Below are 20,808 nucleotides of genomic sequence, written 5' to 3'. Positions count from 1 at the left end.
CCCCAGATAGCTTTGAGGTCAGGAATCTATAGGTGACCCCATAATAAGCCCCATTTAAGCTCCTCACCCATATAAGCTCTCCTAGCCATTCCAACTGCAGGCACCTAGGCTGTCCCCGTCCTCAGGGCCTGGGGAGCATCTGGTCCCCGCTCCCAGCCACTTACCCGGACAACCCGCCTCACAGAGCCAATGCCCTGGGTGCTCCACGCTGGCCCTGGGGCTCCTAAATCCACATCTCCTTCAGGCACAACCAGCTTCCTGCCCCGGAACTCTGGCTCTTCGTATAGCACCCAGCTGTAGGCACAGAGACCCAGGGTCATGGGTGGGTAGAGGATGTACCCACAAAGCAGGGGGGGGTGCCTGAGGGGGTTTCCGTCAGGTTGGCCCAGGTACATCTCATTGCTCTGAAATCCTGTAGGTCCACAAGCAGCCCCCTGCCTCGCCCCGGCAGCCTGCACTCACCAGCCTCGAACCACCCTCACGGAGGCCACCCGGGGCCAACTGGAGGTGTCAGCAGTGTCTTCCCAGACCTCCCTGCTGCTGCCTTGGCAGCCAGGCTCTGAGAAGAGGATCATCTGGAGAGGACGCAGAGGGAATCCTCAGGCCCTGTCCCCGGGTCCCCGCCTCCTGCTGCTCCCCCTCCCCACAGCCTTCCCCCCTACCTTTCCAGGCCTGGTGTTCAGCTTGCCCTGGATCTTCAATGCTGGGCTCTGGCATGGAGGGAGGTGATAAAAAGTCTTATGGTGTGGCTTCCTTACTGCCTCCCCACAACCTGTCATTCCAAGGATCCCACCTGCTCCCTATTGGCCTCCATACCCAAAGAGCTGCCCACAGAGGATGTCACTAACTCCAGGGACCTCATCACCCATCCCAGGGGGCAGGTGCCTATCACTCCCTTTCCCCAGCTTCCAAGAGATCAGAGCCACTAAGCCCTTTGGATTCCAAAGTTGTAAGCCTCCTGCTATGTGAATAGGGAAACTGAGGCCCAGAAAATTGTGGCTTATATAAGGTCACACTGAACTAGACATCAGATCCAAGCCTCTGGCCTCTCCAGACTCTGTTCCCAGTGCCACAGTGCTCATGCCACCCAAACCCTGCCCCAGATGAGGTCAGGCACCCTCCCTTGCTCATCCAAGGTCTCACTCACCCACCCCACCAGGGGCTGGGCACAAGCAGGCTTCTCTGGTGGTGGCCTTTCGCTGCAGAGCAGGGGCAGCTGTCCTGGCACCTTCCTGGTTCCAGGTGTCACGTGGGGTGGCAGAGCAGATAGTTTTGTGCCCAGTGGTTCCGAGATGGGGGCCTCCTGGGTGGCAGACACCAGACCACTGAAGAGAAGGCTGCCTCCAAGACGAGAAGTAGGCCTACTGCTTGCTTGCCACTCTGGCCCCAGCTCTGGGCGGGGGCCCTTGGCATCTGCTACATGTTTCTTCATCATCTCCAGAGGAGAACAAGAGACCTGGGGGGGCCTCGCAGGGCGAGAGTCCCAGGAGGGGCTAGGCCCGGCCTTCTCCTGCCTGCGCTGGAGCTTCTCATCGTCACTTAGGTAGGGGTTCTCTGGTTCTTCCTCCTCCTCTTCCTCTTCCTCTTTCCCTTCTAGTGTGGGCACCTCCTGGGGGCTGGGTCCCAGCACCCATGGTCCGGGCTGGTCCTCCTCGATGGCAGGCAGCGTAGCATACATGGCCAGGTAGGAGGACCGGGGGGCTCGTGGCAGCCGGTGAGTGCGGAGGATCTCGGGCGGCTCCATGCTCCGCAGAGTATCCAGGAACATCTCCATGTCAGCAGCCAGGGCCACCTCCTCCTCCTCCCTGGATGTCTCTGGGAGCATTTCGCCCTCAGTGGAGTTGGGGACAATTTGGGACTCCAGGCTGGCCTCTGCTCTTATCAGCACTGAGGCAGGGGGCCCTCCTGGGCTGGGGGACACCTTACCCTCTGAGGAGGGGGCAGGGGGAACAGCAGTGTCCTGGGCAATCACTGTCTGGGTGGAAAATGGGGCAGCAGGAGCACCAGGATCCTGGACAAGCTCCTTTTGGGTGGGAGATGCGATGGGGCTCACTTTGGAGCCCTCAACAATCTCCTCCTCTTGGGGAGATGGGATAGTGAAAGTGGTCAGGCCTTCAACAGCCTCATCCTGGCTGGGACAAGAAGCAAGGTCACCTTTAGTAACATGGACAGCCTCTTTTGGGGTGCTAGGGCTGCCTGCTGGGGCCTGGACCACCTTGCTTGGCTTGGGAGATGAGGCAGCAGGAGCAGCAGGGCCTGCCACCACCTCTGCCTGGGTAAGGGAGAAGACAGGGACATGTTCAGAGTCCCGAACAAGCTTATTCCCCGGGGAGGATGGAGCCGAAAGCGCTCCTGAGCTAGGGACAGCCTTCCGTCTTGTAGAGGATGGAGCAAGAGACTGTCCAGGGCCGGTAACAAGCACCTCGCTCTTCGCCATGGGTGGGCTGGTGACAACAGAGGGATCTGTGAGCCCCTCCCTTTTTATGGAGGGCAGCGCCTGGGGTACCCTGGGCTTGAGAGTAAGCTGGGTCCTGGGGTATGTGGGCACCGCTGGCTGCTCTGGGGGGTGCTCTGGGTCCAGGGAGGGAGTAGGAGTCTGGCGTCCGAGAGAGGAGGGTAATGACACATGGCTCCGAGAAATCTGGGGAGAGGGCTGGGTGGGCCCGGAGGCTCCTTGCCGCGTTAGGACCTCAGGGGCTCGGCTCTGGTCTTGCTCTGGGTGAGCTGCAGGGACGTCCTGGTTCGGAGGCGGGTGACCATCCTCCGAGCTGCCTGCAGGGCCCAGAGCAGATCTGTCCTTTGGCTCTGCCATCCCCGGCTCAGGCAGCTGCCCCGAGGCCGCGCCCCCTGGGCCACCCAGACCCGGATTCCTTGGCACAACAGCCGTGGGCCTGGGAAGCCGGCTGGCAGCGGGGCTCCGCTCAGTAGGTACGAGGCTACTTAGCAGCTCCCGGGCTTGACTGCGGGTAGGGGAGCCCTCGGCCTGGGGGCTCACGACCACTGCCCGTACTGCGCGAACAACATTGCGGCCCCTGGGCTGGGCCTCGCCCCACGGCCCTGGGCCCACGGTCACGGAGCTGTTCACCCGCCGCTCCACGTGCCCTCCCACCACCACGGTGGTCTGCACGGTGCGCGTCACCCGGCGTTCCTCGAGGCTCCGGGGGCTCCCACTGCTGAGGCTGACGCCCGGGTGGGGGCTGGGCTCCCGGGGCCCGGGCAGGGGCACCAAAAGCTCTGTCCTGGCCAGGGCTTCCGGGTTGGCCTGCTCAGTCCTGGGCTCTTGGGGGCTGCTGTCGCCCTGGTCTACGGCCTCCTTCCGTCTCCCCACTGGCCTCTTCTCCTTGGGGAGTAGCGTGTACTTCTTGGAAAAGATGGGCCCGTGGCTCTGGAAGCTCTTGGAGCCGGCCCCATCCCGGGGTCCCTTGTAACTTATAGTCGATTCTGCCCGGGTTGCAAAGCCATTGACTTCCTCTCGACCATGGCTGTACTCCAACATCTCCTCCCGGGGGGCTTCTGTCTGGGCCCCCGACACCAGGGACACCTTGTGAAAACGGTGTCTCATCTCTTCCTGGGCAGGGGGCCGCCGCCACGCCAGTGTGGTGCTCACCACTGGGGCCTCAGCCTGAGCCGGGGGCCCACCTGCCCCCTCCATGTCGGGCCCCAGCAACCTGTCCAGAGATGTCCTTGGCTCAGTATGGTCCAGCTCCCTGCAGATGGTGCCAGGAAGAAGAGAGACAGGGTCAAGGGGTGGGGAGGGTGGCTCTCAGCAGTACAGAGTAACTACCCCTGCCAAGCTCAGGCTCAGTAACCCCAGGAAAGTCATTTGACTTTTTGGGCCTTTGTTTCTTCATCTGTAAAATGGGCATGATACTCCCAGCTCTCCCACCATCTCCCCACTTTCAGATGATCCCCAATGCCAGAGTCCTTCAAGGGGTGAAGCTGAGGCCCGAGCCTGGAAGGAGACAGAGGGGAGAGAGCAAAAAAGCATATGGGTTGGATTCACTGGTCTGTGAATAGGGCCATGACTCTGCCCCAAGGAGCCCTGGGTCTAGTCCTCCAGAAGCCAAACATTAGGAAACCAGGCAACTGTTCTGACCCTGTCCCTGATAATTTTAAGGCAAGGTAAGGAAAGATGGGATGTGGGCTCTGGCAAAGCCAAGTTTCCCCTGACCCTATTGCTTACTAGCTGAATAACCCTGGGCCAGCTACCTCTCCCCTTCAAGCTTCAGGGACCCCAGTCACAAAACTGGAATACTAAGGGTATGTGTCTCATAGTTATTGTCCAAGTCCAATAGGAGAGAAAGAATGACAAGTTGCTTAAAAACAAAAACACTGGAGGGGCACCTGGGTGGCTTAGTTGGTTAAGCGTCTGACTTGGGCTCAGGTCATGATCTCAGGGTCCTGGGATCTAGCCCCGCATCAGGCTCTGTGCTCAGTGGGGAGTCTGCCCCTCCCCAGCTCCTCTCCACTTCTGCGCTCTCTCTCTCTCTCTCCCTCTCTCTCCCTCCTTCTCTCTCAAAAAACAAAATCTTCAAAAAAAAAAAAAAAAAAAAACCCAAAACAAAAATTTCCCACTATCACCTTGGAAAACTGTGAGCAAATGTTCACGGGCATGCACACCTGTGCTGGGCAGAGCATGTGGTGACAGCTGCTGGAGCCTAAGTGCACCTGTGAGTCTGAATGAAGCCCAGCAGCACACAGCACTTTGCCTGTGAATGTACTTTCCCTCAATTTTCTCCTCTGTGATTATCTGTACAGATGAAGAAACCGAGGGTCCGAGAAGAGAAGAGACTGGCTCAGGGCGGTGCAGCTGCTAAGCCGCCGGGCTGTGGTTAGAATTCCCGTTTGAATCCGTGTCCGGGCATCTTCCCTCCTGTCCACTAGGCCAAGGCTCTGAGCACATCCTGCTACTCCCATAAGCCTCTTCAGCAAGCACATTTCACATTCGCTCCTTGAGGGCTGGAGCCTGGGTCTTATTTTTTTTCCTAACCCTTCCTTGATCTCTCTGGGTCTCTATTATCTCCTTTAATGGGTAGGGAGTAGCAATAAGCTCTCTAGAAACTCTCAGGTGAATCTCTCTGGTTCAATAGTAATAGTAATAATAACGAGAATAGCCATCTCTTGAGGGCTTAGGGCTTACTCAGGACGGAGCACCTTGCTAACTGCTTTATGTCCATTGTCCTAGTGAATCTTCAAAAGAATCCCATGTATTTGATACCTCAAAGAACCATTTCTAAACAAACCTCCCCATTTTGCAGATGAGAACAAAAAAAGGCTCAGGGGGGTTAAGAAACTTGCCCAGAATCACACACAGTGGCAGAGGCAAGACTTGAACCCCAGGGATCCCTGGGTGGCACAGCGGTTTAGCACCTGCCTTTGGCCCAGGGTGCAATCCTGGAGACCTGGGATCGAATCCCACGTCGGGCTCCTGGTGCATGGAGCCTGCTTCTCCCTCTGCCTGTGTCTCTGCCCCTCTCTCTCCCTGTGACTATCATAAATAAATAAAAATTAAAAAAAAAAAAAAGACTTGAACCCCAACCTTAAGCACCTGACCATCATTAGGGAGTAAACTCCCTAACGTTAATTATTTGGTGAACAGAGACTCTATGGTTTGGAGGCTCTACTTTTTAAAGGGGGCCACAGTAGTGCTGGAGGGACCACTCAGCTCCCACTCCAACTTCCAGCCTGTGCTGAACAGGACAACCCTATTCTCAGATCCCAAGGATCCAAGAGGTCAGGCTATTCATCCTCAGCCTCAGGGCCAGCCCATCTCCAGGCCAGTTCTCTCATGAGGCAGCCCCTCGGGCCATTATAAGGGACATTAAGGCCAGAAATGCTCCCATTCCCCCAACTCCCCTCCCCCACCTCTATTTTCTTCCCTCCTGAGAAGCTGGTGGAACCCAGAACTTTGATCCTGCTCTGTGGCCCTAGAAGTGACTCAGGTTTTATGAGGAACAGAGATGAAAGGGGCTGAGGCCTAGGGAAGCCTGACTTGACTCCAGAACCATGGGAAATTATGACAGGATCTGAGTGGCCCTGGAAAATCCTTGCATATGGGGAAGGGAGGGGCCTGACATGAATCTCCAAACCTTTCCCCAGACCAGAATTCCTGAGAGCAGGACACAACCAGACATCTGAGGCCCCACATCAGAGCCCTTTGCTGAGGCTCCTCTCCCCACCCCCCTCACTGAGGAGCCCCTTTCCTTCTAATAGAACCTTGTTGTGCCTGCTGAGACTCCAGACAAGGAGCTTCAACCTATCACTGAGCCCCCCACTGAGTCTCCTCTTTATTTCTGCAATAATAAGTACTAGGGTTCCATTGAGATTCCCTGCCCCTGAGGACATTAACATTAAATGGCAGAGACTGGGTTTCTAAGTCATTGATTGATTGATTCATTCATTTGTTCATCCAGTGTTACGTGATGTGTTAGGCCCTGGCTTGGTTCACCCAAAGATGGTAATCTAGGAGTTCAGGGGTCAAAGAATTAGATGTAAAAACAGGAACCACAGGGGATCCCTGGGTGGCTCAGGGGTTTAGTGCCTGCCTTTGGCCCAGGGCATGATCCTGGAGTCCCAAGATCGAGTCCCACATCAGGCTCCCTGCATGGTGCCTGCTTCTCTCTCTCTCTCTCTCTCTCTCTCTCTCTCTCTCATGAATAAAATCTAAAAAAAAAAACAAAAAAAACAGGAGCCACATTTGGAAGGCCCTATTGGTTTTGGCAAAGCATCAAGAGAACATCTTCAAAGGAAGCCATTGGTCATCAGATCAGATATCGTAAATGACCTCCTAGCAATCAGAATTCCATGCCTTTCTCAAGCCAGCCCAGCCCCTGAACAACACCCCTGCCAGTCACTCATTCCATAAACATGTGGTCATTGGCTTCTGCTTGCATACTTCTAGGGATATAGAGGTCACCAGTTGACAGTTGACCTGTCCTATCCCTGGATAGTCATGACTGCTGGAGTGTTCTTCAAACTGTGCTGGAATCTGCCTGAATATAGCTGCCCCCTTGTGTCCTTGCTCTGAAGACACACCCTAATGACCCAGGATGCCTCTCCTAGGCTAGCAGAAGTCCTCATTCCCAGAGCTCTCTCTTCTTTGGGGCCCCAGACCAGAAATGGATCTGTTGGCAGGATGACTGTGACCTCCAAACTAGGTGTGTGGGGCCGGGAAAGGGAGAGGCTGAGGAGGGGGTGGGGGGAGTGTGGGAAAGAGCCTTGTCTAATCCAACAAGTCCTGGATTCTCCCCGCTTACCTGTGAGTCACCCCCAAACTAGGCCAAACCAGTCCACAGGCCCACAGGCCCACAAATACATGCTGCGTCACACAGGCACACGCTGACACACAGACCCACCGAGTCACACGGGCACAAAAACAGACACAGAGACCAACAGGGTCAGACTCACAGAGTCAAAGTTAAAGACACTCTGAGACACGGTGGACGCACAAGTCACACACTCACAGAAACACACAGACCTAGTAACACATGCCCACAGTCATAGGACACATGGTCAACACACAGCCCTCCTCCTCCTCCTCTTGATATTTGCCTGCACTTGAACACAGACACACACAAATGCATACATATCTTACACAATCCTACTTGCAGCCCCAACTCTGTCCCACATCCCCGCCGCCCCCCACCAACATCTGCCCATCCTAACCCAGAGACTGCTTTGCCCAGAAAGGGGTCAGAGAAGGATAATATCCCTGGAGGTCCGCTTCCTGCCTCTGTAAGCAAGCCTAGCCTCCAGCCAGAGTCTGTCATTAGCTACCTTGTCCCAAAATAGCCGGGAGTGGCAGGTAGAGCCCGAGTCCCCTCAGCTAAACCTACTGCTTCTTCCTTCTCCAAGGCCTGCCTCCTCCCCCCACTCTCCCTCTCTCTGCAGCCCTTCTCTCCCCGCTGGAGCACCAGAGCAGGTGTCTGAGCCAGCCTGGCTCCCGCCTTTCCCTCTTCCTTACCCCAGAATGAGGTACCCTGACTCCCGCCCAGGGGCCTGGGCATTCCTGATGCTGCCAAATCTACCTCCACAGGGTCACTGAAAACCCACTACAGCAGCCACTCAACCCTCTACTGGCGGCACAGGGCCCACCAAGCCTCTGGGAGAGGCAGGAGAAAGCAGTGGTTAGAGCCACAGGCCTCCAGGTTCAAGTTCTGACGTCTTCTTTCCCAATCTAGTTGACTTTAGGCAAGTGATGTAACCTCCCTGAACCTTAGTTTCCTTATGGCAATGGGGGCAGTGAGCAAGATCAGGCCTACTTCATGGGGCTTTTTGAGGATTAAAAAGAACTATGCTTAGGGGGCTCTTGGGTAGCATAGTCACTGAAGTGCCCGACTCTGGGTTTTGGCTCAGGTCATGATCTCAGGGTCATAGGATCAAGCCCCAAGTCAGGCTCCACGCTCAGGGCAGAGTCTGCTTGAGATTCTCTCTCTCTCCCTCTCCCTCTGCCTTTCCCCTGCGCGTGTGCACGCGTGCGTGCACACACACACACACACCCTCTCTAAAATAAAGAAGTCTTTAAAAAAAGAAAAAAGAAAAAAGAATGATGCTTAGAAAAGAAGCCATAAGTAACAGCCACCACCATCATCCTCAGGAATTCTCAGGGCCCTGTATAAGGCCCAGTGCCCCTTCCTGGTGGCCCTAGAGACATCACCCCCTCCTGAGTTTTAAGGGACCCACCCTTCTACCTCTGGGCCTACCAGACAGATCCAGGAGAGTCATTTTAACACAAATGAAAACTGAGGCTTGGGAACCTCGAGGCTCGTCTGTGGTCGCCACCCCAGAGCCAGGTGGGGTAATTATTGCTGCGACTGAGGCGTTAGTAATGAGCATCCCTGCTGTTTCAGCGGCCCAATTCCCTGGAGTTCAAAGCATGTCCCATGACCACCTCCTCCCTCTTTACCTCCAGCTACCAAATCTATTCAACAGCTCAAGGCCCAGAAAGGTTAAGCAGCTTGTCCCGGGACACCCAGCACTTTGGCTGGGCACCTATCCCCAGGCTGGGTCTGTGGTGTCCTAAACAGAACCAAGGAGGGGTGGGTATTGCTGAGGAGAAGATGACCCTTCCTCCTCCCCTCCATGACAAGCTATCCTCCTCCTCCTCAGGTTGACAGAGAAGGAGAGAGGCATTAGTTCCCCGGAGGTAGCTTGCAGATGAGGGGAGGGAGAGGAGGGCAGAGCTGGGTGGTCAGGACAGAGTCCGCTCACGCCCAGGGAGCTGAATGAATGGGCCTTGGGTTGGAAAAGCCCAGAGACCAGGCAGGGACCCAAGAGGGGGCAGCCAGGCCAGTTGCCGCTCTCGTTGTCGGCCCACGTGGGGACTGACCCTACTCACCGTCCGCGTGGGGACCCGGGCGTCCAGTGGCCCTGGAGCTCCTGCCACTGGGCTGTGATCTCCTGGTGCAGTGGGGCTCTCCGCCGGGGCTCCTGGGGCAGGTCTGTCAGGCACCCTGTGATGGGGCGGGGCCCCTGGGGAGGCTCCTGCCAGCCCCTGGATTCCTCAGGGCCGCAGGGGTGGAGAGCTGGTCGGGCCGGTTTAGGCTCCTCAGCCTCCTCCCCAGGTGCCTGCCCGTGCCCCTGTAGGGTGATAGTGATGTGGTAGCGGGTCTTCCTGGCAGAGGGACACTCGCGTAGGATTTGGGCTGGATCTGACAGGGCTGGCTCCGGTGTGACAGGCTCGCCCTTTGCCCCTTCTGCCTCGGGGAAAGACACTGGGCGGGGCAGCAGGTTTTCCAGGTTGCCCAGTGGCTCAGGCCTCAGAGGAACCTCCGGGGCAGTGTACGGGGGTTGCAGGCCAGTGCGACCTGGGGTTCCTTGCTCCGAACATCCAGGAGCTGGCACCGGGCATGAGGGGCACCTGGCACCAGCAGGCTCTGCCGCTAGTGCCAGGCTCTCCCGTCCCACGGAGGCGTAGTTGGCCAGGTCGGAAGCACTGCCCACCGCTGGCCTCTGTAGGCGCCCCAGGGGTTGAGTGGACTCCCCAGAGCTGTGTCGCCTCTTCCAAAGCCAGGAACCACGGCTCCCCGCCTGAAGGTCCCATTCCGAGCAGCTGTGGGATTGGGCCTAAGGGAATGCAAAAGCAAGAGAATGGTGACAGCACTCCTCGCCCTCCAAGCACCTCTCAACACCCTTGACTGCCCTCCTTGGCACAGGAGAAGCTGAACAGAGCTCTGACATCAAGCAGAGCTGCCCTAAAGGTCATGAGAACTGGACAAGGGCAGAGCTCTGGGAAGGACCTCAGCATTTAACTCACTCTCCTGCTTCTAATCTGAGGGAAGTGAGGCCCAGAGAGGACACCCACTTGACTGCAGTCACTCAGTGAGGGCCCAACTCTCAGGCCAACGGCCACCTTCCCAGGCATCCACAGACCTCTGGCCCTTCGGCAGCAACTTCTCTGGGGGTTGGGGACTGCATGGGCATGCCTGCTACAAGTGTCTATGGCCTCTGCCCACTCCAGGCTTCCAGAGAGCTTACAGCCACCAGCCCCCACACCCAGTACCTCGCAGCCTGAGAATCCCAAGCACACCCAGGAGGAGGTACCTGGGCATAGAGGTGTACATGGGCCGTGAGGGAGCCAGGGAAGAGGGTTCCCCTGAAAGTGGGACAAACCTAATCTCCATCTGCTCTCTTTCCCTGCAGCCCAGCCTGGCCATGTGAGTGAGTGAAGGGAGAGGGCCAGGGATTCCACACCCATTATGGACACTACTCCCCAAACCACTAATCTTCAGGGGCAGGATTGTGTCCTTGGTAAAAGAGGAGCCAGGTCTGGGCTCAAAAGTCCTCCTAGCAGGGGCCCTTGATCCCAAATACCTCTATTTACTCATCTGTGAAATAGGTACAGCCTCTTGTTCCCCAAGGGCTGAATACTTCAAGAGACAGGATGGCACTGTGATTCACATGGGGGGCTGGAGCGAGGCAACCCAGGCTCAAATCACAGCTCTGCTACTTCCTAGCCACAATCTCAGCTTCCCAGTGTGTAATATGGGTATGATAATAACAGTACCTGCTTCCTGGGAGTGTTGTGAAGATAGTAGGAGATAAGCCGCGCAGAGTAACCAGCACATAATGAGCACTCAATTAAATGCTAGTAATTACTAATGGTATTCAGGACCGCAGACACATGGCTGCTTGAGCCACCTCCAGAGGAGGCCTTCTGCTCCTCCAAAGGGAGGACACCCTGTCACTGTTCAAGCCATGGCTCAAGTCCCCACTGAAGACAGGGGAATTGTGGCCAGTAAGTGAGACCACTGGTCCAGCTTCACCCCTGAGGTGCTGTGCCAGGAAGTGGGGAAAGGGGGCCAAAGATGAGACAAGGTCAAGCTGAGGGAGTATGGAAAGGGGGCTCCTCCCCGAGGGCCTGGGCATTAGGAAGCTCAGGCTTCCAGAGCATCTAGGCCCCTCGCTGGAGGTCCTGCATCCATGACTTTCTTTCTCACAACAACTATGAGTGGCATTGTTCCCATTTTGCAGATAGGGAAACTGAGGTGGGGGAATGATCTGCCTAGGGGCACATAGTGAATCAGTGGCAGAGGGAAGATTAGAGAACTCAGGGTTCTCAGGGCCTGCGCAGCCCCTCCCAGAGCTTCTGAAACCCCCTCCCCGCCTACTGCTTCAGATTCACTCTTACCTGGAGGCTGACATTGCTGGTGCTGCCCAGGCCCTGGGCCAGGTCAGGGCAGCTCTGGCCACCCCAGGGCCTAGGAAGGAAGCACAGGGAAAGGAGTGAAGTAACCTCCTCCTTTCTCACCCTCAGACTGGACCCTGGGGCCCTCGCCCACTTCACTCAGGGCACACAGGCAGGCTGAGGTCCTGAACCCTTGGGAGTGGGGCAGGGTCTACACAGCAGCCTCCCCTCTGCTCCCTCCCACAGCTGTCTACTCCTCCAAAAGAGAGAAAGAGACAGGGATGAACTTAGGACAAAAGCGAGGACTAGGTCTGTAGCGAGGCCAGAATATAGAAAAAGGACAGCATCTCAATAATTCAAAGACTTGCCATTTGCTGAGGCCCTCCCAGTGCCAAGCTGAGCCTTCGGTATGGTGCTCAAGTGGTCTTCTTCGGGCCTCACAATAATCCTACAAGGAGGATACTACGCTCCCGTTTTTCAGATAAGGAAACTGAGGCCCAGAAAGGTGAAGTAACTTGCCTGGAGTCACACAGCTGGTGAGCCTTGGAGTTAGGACACTAGAACTGTCCCATTCCAAGGGCTGGTTGGACATCACGACACTAATGAGTGCCTCCATTGCCTCCTCTGTGCACCCTGTGCCCAACCCCGGGGAATCTGCAGGGATCAGAGAGGTCTGTGTCTTAATGCTGGAGTCCCTTTCCCACATCTGGTGAGAACCGAGTCCAAGTGCCTGCATGGGATGTATCATCACACTGGCCCATGAGCATGCACAGTCCCTCCCATGTCCTCCCAACCCCTGACTCACCTGCATGCCAACCCTGCCTCCTCTCAAGTGGGGAAAGGGAGGGGCAGTGCCACCACCTGGGCCTATAGGGCAGGTTCCTGCCCAACCAACCGACCTGGTAATGGGAGAGGGCATGTCTTCCAGGTGGGGGCGGGCAGGGCAGTGGCAGGGTGTGGGCACCCCCAGGGGCACCCAGGCTTCCAGGCTTTCCAGGGTGGCTAGGCCCTCCCCTCGTCTCTCTCTCTCTTTGGTGTGAGAGAGCAGAACAAACCCCTCCTCTCACTCTGCCCTAGTCCTCAGGTACCCCACCCCTCCCAGTGCTGCTGAAGACAGCGGTGTCATGATAAGATCAGAACAAATTGCCTGGTAACTACCTAGATACACAACACCCCGGGCCTGTGAACATATTCCACGCTCTTTTCAGATATAGGTCCTGTGAACCACTGGGGTCCTCTTTACTATGCACCTCCCAGCCATTCAGCATTGCCATCCAGGGCCTTTTTCCTACCACCTGGACATTAGTTGCCAGTGAATGGGCTCAGACAGAGGAAGCAATTTGTTCAAGGTGACAAGGTCAGTGGCAGCTAGGGTTTGGATGGTGCTCTGGCCCCCTGGCTGGCAGTCCTGAAATGTCTCCAGGCAACAGAGCAGCCCAGTGCTTCAGGATACGGGCTCAGGAGTAGTCAGACTGCTTAAGCTTGCAACCCAGCTCCACCACTTCCCAGCTGTGTGACCGGGCAGGTGACTTCACCTCTCTGAACTTCCATTTCCATATGTGAATCACACGAACTACCTGCCTCAGAGAGCTGCTGTGAGGATTAAATGAGATAATCCAGGTAAGGCACTGAAGCAAGGGGCAAACAAAGCTTTATTGTTATTACGATCTGGGATGACAGGGGAAATCGTCCCCGTGGCATCTAAGGGCAAATGCAGTGCAGTCTAAGGCAACTCAGATGCTTGTCATGCTCACAACAAAGGGAATGAAGACCAGAGGTAAACTGGCCTGTGATGTGACAATCAAAGTCCACAGGAGCGGGAGGAGCTACCACGTTTGCCTTTACAGAGAGGAAATCACTGTCCGCCGGCCGCCTGCTTGTTTAGGGAATTGCAAAAGTTGTTTTAAAGTTTTAAAAGAGCACAGGTACTTTCTAAAGACCGGGTTCACATATACCCCAAATCGCAGCACACTAACACATTTTTTTATGCTCTGAGACGCTCATACACGCTTATTTGAACATCCACTACCCTCTCTCTCTCTCTCTCTCACACACACACACACACAGGGCCGGGGGCGCCCCTTCAGCCCTCCTCCATCCCCCTCACCTATCCCGAGCTCTGGCCTCCTCCGGGGTCCGCTTCCCCCGGCGCTCCCTCCAGAGCCCTAGCCTTGCCAAGCGGCGGGCCAGGCGCGCCCCCAGCCCCCCGTGCCGCTCGGCCATGGCAAGGGCAAGGCTCTACGGCGCTGCGGGCCCCGGGGGCCACCCGGATCCGCTCCCCTGCAGAGAAACGCCTTCTCCGGCCCGCCCCCTTGAGCAAACAGCGGCCGCGCCCGCAGTCCCTGAGGGCGGGGGACGGACCCAGAGGCTGCCCTGGCCCCCGGGCAGGGGGTACGCTCTGCGGGGGGCCCCTGCTTGAGCCCCACTTCTCCTCCCCTCCCTTGCCGTGCTCTCCGCGCGGTCCGCGCGACTTCTCTAGGCCTCGGGAGGCCTCAGGGGCGCCCCGCGTGCCGGGGACCCCACACCCGCGGTGCACGAGGTGGGCGCGGAGAGAGGAACCTCCCGCGAGCGGGGGCCCGGAGGCGGGGGCTGCCCAGGAGGCGGGGCGAGGAGGCGGGGGCGGGGCAACACCGGGAGGGGGCGCGGCCCGGCGGAGCGGGTGGGGCTCAGCCCGAGTGCTGGGCATCTGGCTCAGGGCCAAAGGGGTGACGCGGTGGGCTTTACACCCGGACCTTGATCCCCACGTCCTGGGGAGGCCAGAGCCCCCGCCGTGGCCCTGACGCGGTGGGCTCCTGGTGACAGCTGTCCCGCGCGCTCCTGGAGAGCTACGACGCGCCCGGCCCGGGAAGCCGCGCTCAAACCCACGGGGCGCGAACGGAGCCCCCTGCTGGAAGCCGGCCAGCTGTTACTGTTCAGTAATAGCTGCTGATTATAACCTGGGTCTCCTGCTTCCAGGCAGTGTCCTTTCCCACCTGATGCTAACTCCCAGGAGTCCAGAGGTGCAGAACACCTTGCACACCTGAGGGGATCCTCTGGGACTGCAGAGAGGTCGGTCATTAGGAGAGTCCTCGTTTGGGTTCTCTTTGCCAGTTCTTACCTGTTTACACTCCTTGTAGGGCCTCTGCCCCTCCCCTAGACTTGGACCTCCTTAGCTCTTTGCCCTCGCGGGAACTGGTCCTGGCACACAGGGCAGCATGGTGTTTCCTGGTCATGAGTGGACATTGACATCCTTGTGTTCCTGCCCTTCCACCCCCCACAGGCGGCTCAGATCCCGGCATGTACCGAGAGAGGAGCACACCCCTCCTGATCATGGCAGGGAGTACCAGCTAAGGAGGCACACTAGTTTCCTGTGAACTGGGAGACAAGAAGGTGATGGGAAGCATCAGATGTACATCTGATGTACATGGAGGTGTTCCAGCAGGTGCTAGAACATCTGTTCAGGAAAGAAGGCAGTGGGCCCAGTGCTTGGCAACATAGTCTGCACCATGCAGAGTCCTGGAAGGCGGACTATCCATTGGCAAGCTGAGATTGGAGGACTAGATCCCAGAAAGGAAGCAGGACCCAAATCCAGCTAGATGTGGATGGCTGCAAGCACCCATCCCATAGTGGGCATCACAGGCTCTCCCTGGCTGTGTTCCCTGACCTGCTTCCAGGTGAGGTGTGAGGCCTGACAAATACACAGTGACTTCTCCCTCCACTGTTGAAGCTCAGGAGGCCTCAACTTGCCATAGAGAAAATCCTTTAATTGCTCTGCTCCTGCCTCCTCTCCAGGCACGAGGGCTCAGGCTGGCTGCCCCTACTTTTCCCCAGGTGCCAAGGACACCTTGGTCTTTTCTGAATCCCAACCCGTCTGCCTCTCCGATGGCAGTGCCACAAGATCCAGTGCTTCCTGGTGCCATCGGGCAAAGCAGGCAAGAGATGCCAGGGACAGGTGGCCACAAGGCCGTGCGACATGCAGGTGATGATGCAGCTTCAGGTGAACGTGCTGGGTGAAGCGACGTGGACAAACACTGCACTGGAAGGCCCGGGCCCCCGAGTGCAGGCGCAGGTGGGTCTTGAGGTTGCTGGAGTTGCTGAAGCGTTTGTGGCACATCTGGTGGGAATGGGCACTGGTGTCAGCTCTGTGCACCTTGCTGGCTCAGGATCTCTGCTCTCCTCCCCACCGTGGGCACCCCCCCCACACACACACCACCACCACCACTGCCTCCCTATAGCACAGACCCTGGAAGCTGTCCCCTGTAGATTTCTCCCTGGGACCCACAGTGTCTGGCACATTGAAGCCAGGTAGATCTGGGTTAGTATCCTGGTTCTTCCTCCCTGTGTGACCTTCCATAAGTGACATCTCCTGTCTGAGCCTTGCTCTCCTTATTGGTAACATGTGACTATTAATACCTAACCTCATAGGTATGATGGACAGAATGAGATCATCACACAGGACCCTTACGCGTGGGCCTACAGCTTTCGTGGGCGTAATTAACATTTACTGGGAGCTGCCACATGCCAGGAATTGGTCTCACATAGTCTTTCCCAGGACCCTGGAGAGGCATGACTAAGTGCTAGCCTAATTCCAATATTACATCGAGAAGGCAGAGGCTCAGAGGAGGAGAGCCACTAGCCAAAGGTCACACAAGTTGGAGGGAGAGCTGGGATTTGAAGCCAAGTAGCCCAGAAGACAGAGAACCACTATGCTTTATTCATGTCTGCCTCTGTAAAACAGGGAAAAATTCCTGCTGTTGGACGTGGCAGGACTTCAAAGAGAGGAGCTCGTATCAAGCTGATGTTATTGGTAGTGTTTGCATACTTTGCACACACTAGGCTTTTTACTTCTCCGGGACTCCACTCCTCAGGACTCCCCAGCTTTATTAGCCTCCTCCCATAGACGTACATCTCTAGTCCTCACTCCAAGCCCAGGGAGTAACTTCCAATATTGCATTCTGGTCTTTCCAAGCTGACAGGAGTCATTTTCACCTCCACCTGCCTCCCCACCTCCACCCTTGCCCCCAGGCCTGTCTCCACTTGCTCAGGAAGATTGGAGATTGGAGGCTATAGGTGCCATCCCACCAGGGGCCTGGAGCTACTCACCAGCCTGCAGGAGTACAGGGGAGGGGAAGGAGGGTCTCACCAGGCACTCATAGGGCCGCTCCCCAGTATGCACCAAGTGGTGCTTCTGCAGGTGGGCGAGCTGAGTGAAGCTCTTCTGGCACAGGGCACATTGGAATGGGCGCTCCCCACTGTGCACACGCAGATGGACCTGAGCAAGGTGTGGGAGAAATGCTGCCAACTTGCCCAGAACCCTCCAGCAGAGCCCGGGATCCTGTCCAGATCTCTCCCCACACTCCCACAGGACCTCTATTGAGCACCAAGGCTTCTCAATCTCCTGGCTACTCTATCACTCCCCTCAGGGCCTCTCTTCCATTCCCTAAGATACCCTCACTCTTTCTGGTGCCCAGTGGGGGGGGGGGGTGACAGTGCCAGAAGGCTAGGTAAGGTATAGTCCATGTATATATATCCTGAGCAGTGCTGCTCAAAGTGTGGTCCACAGGCGCGCCTGGGTGGTACAGTTGGTTAAGTGATCTACTCTTAGTTTCAGCTCAGGTCGTGATTTCAGGGTCATGGGATCGAGCCTTGTATTGGGCTCCATGCTTAGCTCAGAGTCAGCTGGGACTCTCTCTCCCTCTCCCTCTGCCCCTCCTCCCTGGTCTCTCTCTCTCTCAAATAAATAATCTTTAAAAAAAAAAAAAAAGTCTGGTCCACTGACCAGCAGGATTAGCATCACCTGGAAACGTGGAAAATGCAGATGCTTAGGCCCTGCCCCCAGACCAGCTGCATCAAAATCTCTGGGGCTGGGACCTCAGAATCTGCATGTTTCCTAGGGCTCCAGGTTTGAATCTCATTAAAGCTTAAGAACTCACACCCTGGAGAACCTAGAAGAATAGTTCCTCAACAATCATAACTTTTCCTCAACTTCAGAGTTGCCAGCATGGGCCTAGAACCCCTCTCTGCTGCCACACAGAGAGGTGCCCACGATGCCCCCACTGGACCATGTGGATGATGACACTAACAGCGCCATGCTGCTTTGTGGGATCCCATGTGAAAAAGGCTAATTGTCAGGTCTGTGACCCAAACTCACTAAAAGCTACCCGTTCCCCAACTGGGCTTCCTCCTCCTCCTCCTCCTCCTTCTTTTAAAGATTCCATTTACTTATTCATGATAGACACAGAGAGAGAGGCAGAGACACAGGCAGAGGGAGAAGCAGGCTCCCCACGAGGCACCTGATGCAAGACTCGATCCCAGAGATCCCGGGATCATGACCTGAGCCAAAGGCAAACGCTCAACCACTCAGCCACCCAGGTGCCCCCCACTGGACCTTCAAACAAACAAATCAGAGGAGGCTTGACTGGGAATCCAGAAAGGTAGTTGTTCAGGAAAGGGCTTTGCGCTAGACCTCGAGAGGCTAATATCAAGGCCTAACTTCACCATTAAGCCAAAGTGAGCTTGGGGAAACCCTTCCCTTGGCTGCCCCATTTTTGACTGAAATGAGAGCTCTCCTAGACAGTCTCTTAGAGTGGGGAGGAGTTCGGAGGCCATCCTATCCTGTGTCTCCTCTCTGCAAACATGACAGTGAGGGGCCAAACGAACCATCCCAGATCACAGCCTAGAGGTTGCCCAGGAGTTGCTGTGGCTTTAAGGTCCTTGATTCTGAACTCAGCTTAGGAGGGGATCATGGAAGGACACTGAGGGGAGCAGCGGGGGCCTGGGAGGCAGATACCTTGAGGTTGGAAAGCTGCCCAAAGTTCTTGCTGCACACGTTGCACTGGTACAGGGTTTTTCCGTTCTCCTTCTTCAGCAGGTAAGGCAGCGCTGTGGTGCCCGGCCGGGAGCCTGCTGGGGCCCGCCTGGCTGCAGCCACCCTGCCAGTGCTCTTTGGCCCTGGGGAGTAGGTCCTGGCAGCTCCAGGATCTCGATTCCTAGCCTGGGAAGGCTGGATTTGGCCACAGGCCGGGGAGGCCCCTGGGTAAGGATACGGGATGTCCCTCTGGGCAGTGGGGTGCCCGGGTTCATTGACTTTCATCAGCAAACTGGGCACAGCCATGGTGGGGTAGGAGGAGCCTGAGGGCAGCATGAGGAGGGGGGGACATTGGACAGAAGGTAGGGCCCCATAGGTGCAGGGGTAAGGAGGAAGCAGAAGTGGATATGCAGGAGAGATGGGGTGGAGGCAGAATGGGAGCTCTTCGGAGATGGGGGTGGGCAGAGGGCAGGGGCAGACCGCTAAAGGGCTGGGGCTCTTTCTGTTCCGGCAGGGGGTCGGGGAAGAGCCGCTGGGAGGAGAGAAGGATGGGCAGAGGGCCCCCTCGCCAGCTCTTAACTGCCCACTTCCCCTCTTGTCCCTGCTTGCAGGATACTTGGCCTTGAGTTTCTCATCAATGGAGCCGGCCTTCGGCCCTGGTGGCTGGTGCTCTGAGCAGGAAAAGAAAGATGGTCAGGGCGGTCAGGGTGCTGCAGCCTGGGGGAAGGTTCTGCTCCCCATCCAACCTGGCCTGCCCGGGGTGGGGGAGCCCTCTAGCCTGCAAGCCTGCTGGATGACTGGACAGGTGTTTCCCCTCTCTGAGCCTTCCTGGTCTGCACTTGCCGACAAAAGCTGCTAGTGTTTATGCAGCGCTCAAAAATTTTAGACAGAGAAAACTATTCAAGGGCGCCTCGGTGGCTCAGTCGGTCTGCCTTTGGCTCAGGTCATGATCCCAGGGTCCTGGGATGGAGCCCCACAGCGGCAAGGAGCCTGCTTCTCCCTCTCCTGCCCTGTTCGAGCTCTCTCTCGATATCTCTGTCTCTCTCTCTTAAATAAATAAAATATTTAAAAAAAAGAAAACTATTCAAGAAGCTTATTAGACATCTAAGTGAAGTCAAGTGGGCAGGTGGATGAATTGGTTTGGAGTTTATTTGTTTGGTGATTTGGTTTGGAGTCTAAAGGAGAGATCCAAGCTGAAGATACACCTTTGGGTGCCAGGGGCCCTGCCTAATGAGACCACCTGAGCCAGATCGGCAGTGTCCAAAATAGTCACTTGACATGTGATCACATTTCAACTAATTAAAATAAGTACAATAAAAAATTCAGTTCCTCACTCATACCAGCCACGTTTTTTTCCTAGCACTTGTAGTTTATTCTTTTTTATGACACTTTTAATATTTAAAATATTTTCTTTAAATTCAATTTGCCAACATATGGTATAAAACCCAGTGCTCATCCCGTCAAGTGCCCCCATCAGTGCCCGTCACCCAGTCACCCCCTGCCCCCGCCCACCTCCCCTTCCACAACCCCTTGTTTGTTTCCCAGAGTTAGGAATCTCTCATGATTTGTCTCCCTCTCTAATTTTTCCCACTCATTTTCTCTCCTTTCCCCTTTAATCCCTTTCACTATTTTTTATATTCCGTACGAGTGAAACCATGTGATGATTGTCCTTCTCTGATGGACTGACTTCACTCAGCATAATACCCTCCAGGTCCATCCACGTCGAAGCAAATGGTGGGTATTCATCGTACCAGCCACATTTAAAAGGCTCAGTAGGCAAGGTAGCAAACAGCATAAGCATAGATGGTATCCCTAATTGCAGGAAGTTCTATCAAATCGTGCTACTTGGGATGCCTGGGTGGCTCAGCAGTTGAGCGTCTACCTTTGGCTCAGGGAGTGATCCTGGGGTCCTGGGATTGAGTCCCACATTGGGCTCTCTGTGAGGAGCCTGCTTCTCCTGCTGCCTGTGTCTCTGCCTCTCTGTGTGTGACTATCATGAATAATAAATAAAATCTTAAAAAACAAAAACAGGGGATCCCTGGGTGGCTCAGTGGTTTGGCACCTGCCTTCGGCCCAGGGCGTGATCCTGGAGACCCAGGATCGAGTCCCACCTTGGGCTCCCTGCATGGAGCCTGCTTCTCCCTCTGCCTGTGTCTCTGCCCCCCTCTCTCTCTCTGTGTCTCTCATGAGTAAATAAATAAAATCTAAAAAACAAAACAAAACAAAAACAAAAAAAGTGCTACTCTCCATGAAGCAGAGGAGAGCAAAGAGGAGGGCAAGAAGAGGAGAGAGGAGACTAAAGTGGGGGAGGGAAGGGAAGAAGGCTCTGGAGAAGGAAGTCCAGAGCATAGAGATATTTTGGAGGTAAGTAGAGAAGAACTAGCAAGGGAGACTG

The 20,808-nt window shown here is 56.0% G+C and overlaps 2 protein-coding genes across 13 annotated transcripts in view; both read right to left on the bottom strand.

Annotated features, from left to right (window-relative positions):
* The window catches only part of CRYBG2 (crystallin beta-gamma domain containing 2), a 43,594-nt gene extending 31,832 nt beyond the window's left edge, over positions 1-11,762 (bottom strand). For 2 of the 4 annotated variants that reach the window (XM_072827672.1, XM_072827674.1), the window contains exons 1-6: positions 11,630-11,762; positions 9,338-10,065; positions 1,148-3,707; positions 663-710; positions 463-575; positions 165-294 (exon numbers count right to left, since the gene is read on the bottom strand). In XM_072827672.1, the coding sequence (XP_072683773.1) occupies positions 165-294; positions 463-575; positions 663-710; positions 1,148-3,652 (2,796 nt within the window). In that variant the 5' untranslated portion in view covers positions 3,653-3,707; positions 9,338-10,065; positions 11,630-11,762. The remainder of the gene's footprint in view (positions 1-164; positions 295-462; positions 576-662; positions 711-1,147; positions 3,708-9,337; positions 10,066-11,629) is intronic. The other 2 variants (XM_072827671.1, XM_072827673.1) reach the window with 2 other exon arrangements.
* A 3,586-nt stretch (positions 11,763-15,348) lies between these two features.
* The window catches only part of ZNF683 (zinc finger protein 683), a 10,799-nt gene continuing 5,339 nt past the window's right edge, over positions 15,349-20,808 (bottom strand). For all 9 annotated transcript variants that reach the window (XM_072827662.1, XM_072827670.1, XM_072827664.1 and 6 more), the window contains 3 exons: positions 18,396-19,084; positions 16,749-16,877; positions 15,349-15,719 (listed from right to left, as the gene is read on the bottom strand). In XM_072827662.1, coding sequence (XP_072683763.1) covers positions 15,423-15,719; positions 16,749-16,877; positions 18,396-19,084 — 1,115 coding nt within the window. In that variant the 3' untranslated portion in view covers positions 15,349-15,422. The remainder of the gene's footprint in view (positions 15,720-16,748; positions 16,878-18,395; positions 19,085-20,808) is intronic.

The sequence above is a fragment of the Canis lupus genome, chromosome 5, assembly GCF_048164855.1.
Source record: "Canis lupus baileyi chromosome 5, mCanLup2.hap1, whole genome shotgun sequence".
Classification (NCBI taxonomy): Eukaryota; Metazoa; Chordata; class Mammalia; order Carnivora; family Canidae; genus Canis; species Canis lupus.
Note: the sequence above shows the minus strand (reverse complement) of the source record. Positions and strands in the feature narration are given on the sequence as shown.